Source organism: Octopus bimaculoides, chromosome 6 (assembly GCF_046866305.1).
Source record: "Octopus bimaculoides isolate indiv1 chromosome 6, ASM4686630v1, whole genome shotgun sequence".
NCBI lineage: Eukaryota > Metazoa > Mollusca > Cephalopoda > Octopoda > Octopodidae > Octopus > Octopus bimaculoides.
This window is the reverse complement of record NC_142933.1, coordinates 84969472-84981502: the sequence shown is the minus strand read 5'-3', so window position 1 is coordinate 84981502 and position 12031 is coordinate 84969472. Positions and strand designations below refer to the sequence as shown.

At 34.7% G+C, this 12031-nt stretch overlaps 1 protein-coding gene across 4 annotated transcripts in view; it reads right to left on the bottom strand.

The window, feature by feature from the left end:
• LOC106876414 (coiled-coil domain-containing protein 154) overlaps positions 1-12031 on the bottom strand; it is an 80438-nt gene that overhangs the window by 21073 nt on the left and 47334 nt on the right. For all 4 annotated transcript variants that reach the window (XM_089354171.1, XM_089354170.1, XM_089354172.1 and 1 more), the window contains exons 3-7: positions 10915-11107; positions 8350-8426; positions 4469-4564; positions 3249-3474; positions 1286-1414 (exon numbers count right to left, since the gene is read on the bottom strand). In XM_089354171.1, the coding sequence (XP_089210297.1) occupies positions 1286-1414; positions 3249-3474; positions 4469-4564; positions 8350-8426; positions 10915-11107 (721 nt within the window). The remainder of the gene's footprint in view (positions 1-1285; positions 1415-3248; positions 3475-4468; positions 4565-8349; positions 8427-10914; positions 11108-12031) is intronic.

Here is a 12031-nt window from a genome sequence, read left to right as displayed (position 1 = left end):
GGTCATCTCTACTAAATGCCACCACTCTGTTCTATTCGTAGGTCGAGCAAAGGGTGAAGGGAAAGTGCTGATCCTTGGTCATAGCTGACACAAAAGAGAAGCTTTCGGCTGCAAGAAAAATGATGCCACCTTAATCCTTTCTTCCTTTCTAGTCAGCACCGTGCATTCCTTACTCTTTCATTCTCTACTAGCAGACAGCCACTTCTACACTATCAACCACCAACCAGCAAGCGAACTTGTCACTGCCACTACAATTACTGGTGTATGTCTGACTACATGTCAGGCAAACGAATAAATATATGTAAATAATTCTTCTTTCTTGGTGTTGATTTTCCGATATTTACTAGTTACTCCGACACGTCGAACCCCCCCCCCCCCCAAAAGTGTGTAATATGCAACAAAAATAAAATAGAACAGAGTGGTGACATTTAGTAGTGTGTGTTTGTGTTTGTGTGTGTGTTTATACATACATACATATACATACACACACACACACACACACAAATATAGATATGAGTATATACAACACCTACCCATTCATATATAGGCATATACGCACATATATATGTATACGTATATCTACATATATAAAGATATATATATATATATATATATATATATATATATATATATATATATATATATATATATATATATATATATATATATATATATATATATATATATATATATATATATATATATGTATATACACATACACACACACGCACACGTATCTATATACATATACACTCACACATACAATATACACACGCCATCATATAAGTGTACATTAAACATATGAGGTCTGATCAATAAGTATCTCCATAGAAACTCCATAAGATGTACCCAGTGTAAGCTATGGATGCATAAGAGGTGCAGCAACATCAAAGGAAGATTAACCGGAAAGATAGCTTTCATGTGCAACAGATGCACAGGGGCAATAAACACCACAGATGCTCGACCCAATAAAAACATATTTGGAGACAGGTACCGACATTGTTCTAATAAAATCATTTACTGTTCTATATCGTTTAGTTCATTTAACCATGACACTCCTTTATGGGACCACATTATATAATGTGCCCCTTTCTTCGTAAGATGTTAGGATGTAAGTTGAGGGAGATTTGGCTGCTATATCTACCAGGTTGATTGACAACACCACTATTCTCTGTCTGGTCCTGTTGAATTCTGTTTGATAAATGAAGAGAAATACTTATATGTCAAAATAAAATAAAATAGATATTAAGACTGTGAAATGAATAAATCTTATTTGATAACGAACCTTTATGGTATCAATTAAATTTTGCAGTTCAGTGGTGTATCTTTGTTTGTGACTTTGTGCAATTCTTTCAGTATCACCTTTTAGGGAACGTTCGAGTTCTGTCCGATGTGTTCGCTCCTGTTGGCATAGCTTGAAGAAAATGAAATCAAAGGATTAGTTTACTTTAAGTGTGTGTGTGTGTGTGTGCGTGTGTGTGTGTGTGTGTGTGTGTGTGTGTGTGTGTGTGTGTGTGTGTGTGTGTGTGTGTGTGTGTGTGTGTGTGTGTGTGTGTGTGTGTGTAAATTTCTGTTGATTCACCAGAAGCAATAAATTACAGACTATTCTTTAATACATTATGAATGAAAGGCTCCAATTTCCAGTACTCATAGTTACTCGTTTCCCTTCATCAGCTGGTAAACAGAGCCTGGATTTCTTTTGAAATATCTGCTGTCTGAATATTTTTGGATATATGAAGAGTAAATTTGAAGGAAACGTTTACCCTTATGTTCTTTCGTTTAAAATCCCTGTGAACGACATGTGCAAAAGCACAAGAACCAGAGATGAAATTAAAAGCGTGAGCTTGAAGCAGCCATTTTGGCATGTGTCGCCCTTAAAGATTTTTAAACAAAAGAGCACAAGAATAAGCATTTTCTTGAAATTTCATTTCATATTTCTGAAAAAATATTCAACGGATATATGTATATATGTATATATGTGTGTATGCATGTATGTATGCACACGCAGCTGTTATTTGAAAAATAGTATTTAGAATAGATTAGATAAAAATTATGTAAAACTATGTATGTATGTATGTATGTATGTATGTATGTATATATATATGTATGTGCATATATATATATATATATATATATATATATATATATATATATATATATATATATATACATACATATATATATATATATATATATATATATACATACATACATATATATATATATATATATATACATACATATATATATATATATATACATACATATATATATATATATATATATATACATACATATATATATATATATATATATATATATATATACATATATATATATATATATACATACATATATATATGTATATATATATATATATATATATATATATATATATATATATATATATATATATATATATATATATATATATATCTATATATATATATATATATATATATATATATACATACATACATATATATATATATATATATATATATATATATATATATATATATATATATATATATATATATATATATATACATATATATATGTATATCTGTGTGATTATTCAATTTTATTTCAAGATTTCTTGCCAATAGAGAAAGAGCCAGTTTCTAACCTAGATCCAAGGCTCCTTCATTGAAATTTCAACATCAACAGGCTATTTTTGTATGTATGTATGTATGCAGATTTGTATGTTTTGTTTTATGTAAGTATTCTCATGCATATCGTTGTATGTCTAGACATGTTCATATATAATTAAATGGTAAACATCTGGAAAGTTTTACAGATTTTTACAATTCCAATGATGGGTTGGATCTGTAGTCCTTGAATCAACTTTTTCCTTTGTCGTTTTGAAAAGCCTAAATTCTCAAGTTTGGCATTTAGGCAGTGTGTAACATATTCCAGGGCCTCAATAATTACAAGTATAAACCTGAACTTGTAATCAGGATAGAGTAACTGCAGATTTTTAAATAGTTCAGCATAGGTATTTTCTTTTTCGTTGATCTTTAGCTTTATGCTAACATCTGTTGGGCAGCCGATTTCCACAACTGTACAACAGTTATTTTCATTGTGATCATAAACTATAAACTTAAACTGATTGATAACAGTAAGCAATATACGATACATAAAGACATCATAATAAGTGAGGCCTCCAGATCCACATAGATGATGGAGTCGAATGTTGAAGCGTAGAAAAGTAGGTTTTTAGAATAAAAATTTAAAAGTATCCTCACTCGCTCAAGTTGTAAGAATTTCTCTTGTAATTCATCTCTGATAGCCATTTCTTTTTGATGCAATCTTTGACTCATTTCTTCGATAGAATCTTGCAACTGGTTCTGCAACCGTTGTATGTTATAATCTTTGTTATGTTCTCGGTCTTTCTGCAATAAGCTAATACTGTGAAGTGTTTCATCTTGTTTTCTCGTTTGGTTGTTTACGTTTGCTTCAACCTCGGCTAATCTGTTTCAGAATAAATCCAAACAATATAATATTTAATACACAAAAGATATGTATAAAAGACAACAATGCAATAATATTACTCGGATGAGGTGGATTTTGTGTGTGAGTGTATCTATCTATCTATCTATCTATCTATCTATCTATCTATCTATCTATCTATCTTTGCATGTATGCTCACATAGATATATACATACATAAATGCATATATACACAGACACTAACATATAGATAGATAGATACATAGATACAAACGTACACACACACATACATACAAACATACATACATACATACATACAAACATACAAACATACATACATACATACACACACATACATACATGATGGCTGCTTCTGCATTCTCAAGTGTAACATGACGATGCCGGTACATCATGTGATACCTGTGCACGATGCTGTTTAAAATGAGAAGAGGCCTTGTACACAACCAATCCCACTCTCTGAACGGCGACGACAGATACTTCCAAAAGAAGAACTAGTCAACATCCTTGGTTGCTACAGAGTTTTACATCAAAATTTTCCTTCTAGAGTGATGGCCTAATAAGGAATAGGGAGTTACTCTTCTCAGTAATGTGCCACACCATGCTTGCATTCTTATAGTGCTGCACTGACTGAACCTGCCGTATCTGCCCATTCTTTAAAACGTGCTAATCCTCAGTGCAGCCACAGAGTTTTCTGCACCAAAGTTATCAGTTTCTTGATGACTGCTGCCAGAACTACCACTGTCCACGAGAAATAACATAACCAAGCTTGTGTATACAGTATTGGATAGCTGTTGACTTTATCGAATTCATCTGTCCTTTGACAGGTTTTTTTCTTTCTTTCTGCAAGACATCCAATCACCCTCCCTCTTCACTAAGCAAGTTTAATAAGATTGTCGGCTTAGTCCTGGGGTCGATTACCTCGACTAAAAAGGCGGTGCTCCAGCAAGGCCACAGTCAAATGACTGAAACAAGTAAAGGAGTAAAAGAATATTTACCTGCGGAAAACGTTTTGTTCTGAAGATAACCTTTGTTGTACTTCCTGTTCTTGGTTCTGCCGTGCCGTTTGAATCGTCTCCTGCAGGTCATTCATCCTGTGAAGTAGTTACCAGAGATATTCGTTAAAATGAAAGTAGTTTATAAGGACAATAGTGGTGTTGTTGTAGTGTTGATGGTGGGTAATGGTGGCAGTGGTAGAGTAAGGTGTTTATCTCCAGGAGAGCCATAATTGAGCAAACACGTGATCATAGGCATTCCAGCCATGAGCATCCCATATTTAATAATGGTTTCAAATTTTGCCACAAGGGCAGCAATTTTGGGGGAGGGGATGAGTCGATTACATCGACCCCAGTGTACAAGAGGTACTTATTTTACCTTGTGGCAAAATTTGAAGCCATTATCATCATCATCATTATTATTATTATTATTATTATTATTATTATTATTATTATTATTATTATTTCAATTTTGTTCCCATGCTTTGCTGGGCATCTTCTCGACACCTAGGACAAAGAAGAAACTCACTGCATACTTGATAGGTCATTAATATAAAAACATCAGATTGTTCATTTACAAACCTTAAATAAAGTTATGTAGAAAAACATTATCTAAATGGAAGGTAATCTTTATCACAGTGACAACGTTCTCCACAATACATGTGACATACCAGTTAAAGCAATCTTTGGCACTTCTTGCAGGGATGGTAAGCCAGGGATCATTCTCAATTTTCGGTTTCTTGAAATGCCACATTTTTTTTCGATTTCAATGATCAAATCTTTATATTTTATGAGCTTGTCAAATTCTTTTGCCAAAAGATTGGGTACGCAGACGGGATGCTGAATGCACTTTTACCAAAAGACAAGAAGCCGAAGCCAAGAAGCTGAATGGACACAATGTCAATCGGACATAAAACCGAACGGACAAGATACCGAAAAGACATACAAAAATTAAAATTCCATCTCGTTAAATCTTAAGTGCCAAATTGGTGAATTGGTCATTAAACTATGTAGGTAGGAATATTTTTCTTTTTTTTTTTTTATTGTTTTCATTCAGCATCTTATCCAGTTGGTTTTATGTCTGTTTGGCAATGTGTCCGTTTGGTTTCTTGGCTTTGGCTTCTTGCCCTTCGGCAAAAGTGCATTTGAACACACCAGATAGTTCATTTACAAAGTAATGTGACAGAAAAAAGGGAAGAAAGTCAGAGGGAAAAAACGGAAAAAAAAAATTTCAGTTTCTTTTTGATCATTCTAAATACTCCTGCAATCACTGGTATTGTAACCGTTTTGAGATGCCACATTTTTTTTGATTTCAAACAGTAAATCTTTATATTTTCTGAGCTTATCAAATCCTTTTGCTAAGATATTATGATCACAAGATATGCTTGTATTAATCAATAAACAGATTTTATTGTTTTGGTCTTTCACAACAATATCTGGTTTATTAGCTTTGATTTTTTATTAATTACTACAATTGTTTCAACCCCTCTAGCATCGATCCCTCATGGATGGGATGCTTAACAAGTGGCCTAGGAGCACTCGTCAGTGTAGATGTGTCTCTTCAGGTAATAATTAGATATAACTAGTTAAAATAATGACTTATAGATATATATATATATATAATGTGTGTGTATGTGCATGCGTGCATGTGTCCGTGCCACCCGAACATACCAGGGCTCTCATTAACCATCCTCATAACTGTCTTTGGACATGGACCTGACTAATGAAACATGAAGCCTTATCTAATATAGACAGTAAATTTATCTATGTAAAATTTGTGAACTTGTAGAATTAGCAGAGCAGTGGACAAAATCCCATTTAAGGGTAGCAGATAAGTCGAATCGCTTTTATAATAACTGTAAAAATGTCACGTTATATATATTTACATATTTTTACATTTTGATTTCGAATTCCACTAAGGTTTACTTTGTCTTTCATTCTTTCAGAAAGTCGATTGAATAAATATCAGCAAAGTACTAGGATCAATACAATTAAGTTAACCCCTCATCCCACCAAATGTATGGTCTTGGTATGTATGTTAAAAGCCCTCAAAATACACTTATATTGATCAAATTGCATGTCACACTGTCCAGTACATCTCACTGTGAAATATTGATGTATTTCAGATACAAACTGCATCATCACTTTGATATATATTTTATATTCTCATGCTCGACTGAACAAAATGTGATTTGACTGATATACGAATCTCTTTGTTCAGTCCTTGACATCATTCCTTTGATGTTGCGACACAAAGGTATCTTGTTTGTTATGTTATTGTGTTGGTATAACAATATCAAACCTGTTTTGGCAAAGGATAGAATAACAAAACAATGGATCTCAGTTCAGAAGCTTTACTGACATCGTACCTATTATTGTCCCTGTCTCCATCTTTATCGCTTGATGCAAAGATCCTCCATACTGTTTCGTCAGCCTTTGCTATTCTGTGCTTCTCTTTCAAACTCCCCATAGTTGTGATCTATATTCTTTCTATATTGTTCACAGCCTAGATCTTCCTCTTCATCCGATACATTGGACTGTGCATTTTACTCCTTGATATATGAACCGGATTTTAGGCCGGAGTTAGAGAGATGAAAAACAAGGTCAATCCTGCCAAGATTTCTCATAATACTGTATTTTCAAAGGCTCAGAAACAATTCATTACAGCTTTTGTTGCTATGCTATGATTCGTTTCTATGTATTAAAATACTTACCAAAAGTATTATACACACACAAGAGGTAGACCCACGAAGACCTGGGATGAGGTGGTGAAGCACGACCTTCGAACATTAGGCCTCACCGAGGCAATGACTTGTGACCGAGACCTTTGGAAATATGCTGTGCATGAGAAGACCCGGCAAGCTAAGTGAGACCATAACCTGTTGGCCTATGCCAGGGATGTAGCCAGCCCACTTATGCGTACTTTTCCTTCATTGGACACTAAACTCGGCTTGCGAAGACTTGTTGGAGCAAGTGAAATCGAAATCGTGATGGAACCAAATTCGATGACTGGCACCTAAGAGCAGCGTCCGAGCGTGATCATTGCCAGAGCAGCTGTCTGGCTTCCGTGCCAGTGGCACGTAAATAGCAACATTTGAGCGTGATCGTTACCAGCATCGCCTTACTGGCACTTGTGCCGGTGGCACGTGAAAAAACATTCGAGCGAGATTGTTGCCAGTGCCGCTGGACTGGATCATGTGCAGGTGACACGTAAAAAGCACCATTTTGAGCGTAGTCGTTGCCAGTACCGCCTGACTGGCCCTCGTGCCGGTAGCACGTAAAAGCACCCACTGCACTCTCGGAGTGGTTGGCATTAGGAAGGGCATCCAGCTGTAGAAACTCTGCCAGATCAGATTGGAGCCTGGTGCAGCCTTCTGGTTCGTCAGTCCTCAGTCAAATCGTCCAACCCATGCTAGCATGGAAGGCGGACGTTAAACGATGATGATGATGATGATGATGATGATGATGATGACACACACACGTAAGCGTGCGTGCGCATGCGTGCATGTATATATTAAATGCACGGTTTATTTTCCTTGTGAATGACCAATCTATATGATTTCCGCTTTGCTCGTGTAGTCTTCTTATATCTTTCAATAAATTAATTTTCTAACCTTACGTGTTTACTTAATTTCCCTTAAGGAGAAAGTAGCAACATAAAGGAACAATCATCTCTCAGCGAGCCAACTGTGCGAAACATTTTCTAACCAAAAATTACAAAGAGTTAAAAATAGTTTTGGTTAAATTTTTCCGAAACATGGGCTTAAACATTATTTTCGATGATGCTATAACTAAAGCCAAGTTTTTGGATATTACCCTTAACTTATATAATGATATTTCCCATACCATAAACCCTCAACTAATTTAAAATACATTTGACTCACCTTGATTCCATTTGGTCTTTTAGGTACGTTGAGGCGGGATCTGTTCTGTTTTGGAGAGACTTTTTCAAAGCATCTTGCTGTAAGAATGAAATGATAAATAATATAATAAATAACCACGTTTCCCACAAGCCTTCACTACATGACTAGTAGTACTTCATTTCGTCGACCCCGTAAGGATGAAAAGCAACGTTGACTACGGCAGTATTTGAACTCAGATCGTAAAGAGCCAGCAAATTGCACTAAGCATTTTGGGATCTAGTTCAAAACGGGGGCACCAGTTTTCATTTATGTTTTATGTAGTGTTTTTGGTACCGAAAGACTTTCAAACTTCGTATACTTATCTATTTTGTGTTATAGAACAGAAAAAATTTTTTTGTATTCGAAGTTATTTCATGTAAAAAATTGTCTTATTTCGATAATTTCAACCAATCACTGACAAGTATTCAGCTGTTTACAGTTACTCCTTTGGCAGTTCAAGCGGTTCCTTTGGCAGTTTAAGCGGTTCCTTTGGCAGTTTAAGCGGTTCCTTTGGCAGTTTAAGCGGTTCCTTTGGCAGTTTAAGCGGTGAAAAGCGTATTTAATCTCCATTACTTCTGACATTTTGCAGAGAGGCAACACACGTGTGTTCGTTTTCCTTCGTTTTATTTTTAATATAATTTCGTTAACATCTGCCTGAACTGTATGTGTACAACATTTGCCCTAACCCTAACCCTAACCCTAACCCTTCCCTCAAAAACCAGGCCTTGTGCCTATAATAGAAAGGTTTATTAGCTACTGCCAATATGCTTCAGCCATTTTTTGACAAGGAAATAATAATTTTATCACCGCCAGAATCGTTTGAGAATCGTTTGTTTACGTAGTCAGCACTTACTGTATTCGGCTGAATGGACGTCAGTCATTGGTTGAAATTACAGAAATACGACAACTTTAACATGAAATAAGTTGCAATATAATAATTTTTCTTAAGAAGACTAAGAGAAAAAGATGTTTTATATGACACATTCTACCAGTGTCCCAAGTTTCAAAGTGTTTCGTTAAGAAAATACTGGCGCCCCCGTTTTGAACTAGATCCGCATTTTGTCCAAAGTGCTAATAATTCTGTCAGTTCGCCTCCCTTTCGTATTTAAAAGTATTGATTTCAAATCTTGGGACAAGGCCTGCATTTTCGGGGGAGAGGGCAAGTCGATTCGGTGAAGGTAAAGAATACGCACACCCGGTATTTAGGGTTAGGGTTAGAGTTACGCCGAAAACGAGTGGTGTGCGTATTCTTTACTTCCGCTGTCGATTACATCAACCTCAGTGTTCAACTGGTGCATATTTTATTGACTCCGACAGGATGAAAGGCAAAGTCGACGTCGGCGGAATTTGAACTCAGAACGTGTAGACGGACTAAATGTCGCTAAGCGTTTTGTTCGGCAAGCTAACTATTCTGCCGGCTCGCCGCCTTAACTTTGTATTCAAAATTATTACGAAAAAAAAAAAAATGCCGAAAGAAAATATAAAAGCAGCTAATATAGTTCAATAATTATCGATTTTATCTACTATCTTGTGATTGTTAATTTAATGTCTCATTCAAGTATATGCCTATTTCTTAAAACATTATACGAAAGTTGTTTGTTATACACAGGGCAAGACTTCCGCCCGTTCCACACCCTTTTTTTCGACACAAACCCCCCTTTTCGGCTGCAGGGAATACGAATCTGCAAAAAAAAATTTGGCAAAAATTGGCATTTCTAAATTACCCACAACCATTTCCTTCATTTTAAATTTTTTTAAGAATTTTTTTTCGAAATATGCGGAAAAATATGGAGATTATGATTGTGAAAAAGATGTCCAAAAATCTTTGTAAATTTTTTTTTAAGAATTTTTTTTTTTCTAAATATGCGGAAAAATACGGACATCATGATTCGGACAGAAATTTCAAAACATTTCTGTACTTACGGTTAGGGTTTTAGGGTTAGGGTTAGGGTTAGTTTGGGGAGAAAAAAGTCATAATTGAAGAAGTTGGGGGAAAGGGGGTGGGGAAATTTCACAATGCCGATATTTGGCAATTTTCCCGAACCTCCGTATCCGAAAACGGGGATTTTTGGCAAAAAAAAAAAACTTACAAAAATAAACAAATTTGGGAGAAAATAGGGGGGGGGGCTGGCGGAAGTCTTTCCATATACAGCACTAAGGAAAACATTTGAATTATTTTTCAAGGAGAATGAATAATATATATATATATATATATATATATATATATATATAAGTCAGTAAATAGTGGGGTTGTGTTAACCGCACGTGGAGAAATAATAGGAAAATGAAAAAAAAGCCAGAATGCTGAACTGGAAGCATAATTTAATAAAGATTTTTTCTAACCGGTTTTCATTGCGATGAAGCAAATTATCATTCCCCTTCTTCTTGATAATTTGCTTCATCGCAATGAAAACCGGTTAGAAAAAATCTTTATTAAATTATGCTTCCAGTTCAGCATTCTGGCTTTTTTTCATTTTCCTATATATATATATATATATATATATATATATATATATATATAAAACAAACAAGAGCTTTGATACGTACAGCCACTCTCTGTTCATTTTCCAATCGTTTTGTAGTCATTATAACTTCACTAACAGTATTTGAGAGTTTTGAATGTTGAGAATCGATCCTGGAAGTCACCTGACGAAGATTTCCAGAAAGTTCGGTCATTAACATTTCTAATTGTTTCTTATCCTGGATCACAGATTCCAACTCCATTTGAAGTTCTTGAATTCTAGCCGGGCATGTTTCAAACAAAAGTTAAATATGATAAATTAATAGATCAATGAACAGATAAAAGAAAATGAGTGATTTGATGATAAAACCAAACAAGACCGGGACTGTTTTATTTAATACTTTGTCTACTGTGTGTATCACCAGTGACTCCCGCGGTACAGAATGAGGCGGAGGTAAAGAATACGTGCACCACCGGTTTTCGGCGTAACAAAAACCTTAAACTTAACCCTAAACCCTAACCCTAACCCTAACCGTAAACCTTAACCATAATCCTAACCACCGGGTGTACGTATTCTTTACTTTCGCCCAGAATGAATATAATACTCGTTAAGTACCGCGAGAACCGCCATGTACCAGAATCGATTTAAACGGCTGACTGTCTCCTAACTGCAAACTTCTGGACTCGTGCCTATTCTAGAAATTATAATTAATAAAGTATTGTCGTGTTTGATGACATGGATACGCTAGTAGTGTAATGCAATCCTATCTGACTTTTGATTTGATGTAAAATTTTGGAAAGTGGATCATTGTTATTGTAAGCTTGACACTAAAAGAGATTTTTGAGGTTTACGAATTCCTTTACAATAAACTTGGAATTCTTTTTATGATTAATAAATACCAAGTTATATAATAATCTTTTTTTTTCTAATGTCTGCCTCTTTGTTGTACCTATATTTTCAAATAAATATTCTCTATTTTTTTTTAAATCAGAAATTATGGCAGAGTAAAAAAAAAAAAGAAAGAAAAAAAAAAAGAAATAATCTAAATGGGTTAACTATTCTAATTCAGCACTGAATCACTTTTCATGTCTGCGTTTAATTAGAAGAAATTGATCAATGATGAGCCCAAAGTAGTCTTTGGCTTTCTGTTCTTGAAAGAACCCAAACATGTTCCTTTGCGTGTCATAATAATCAAATAGTAT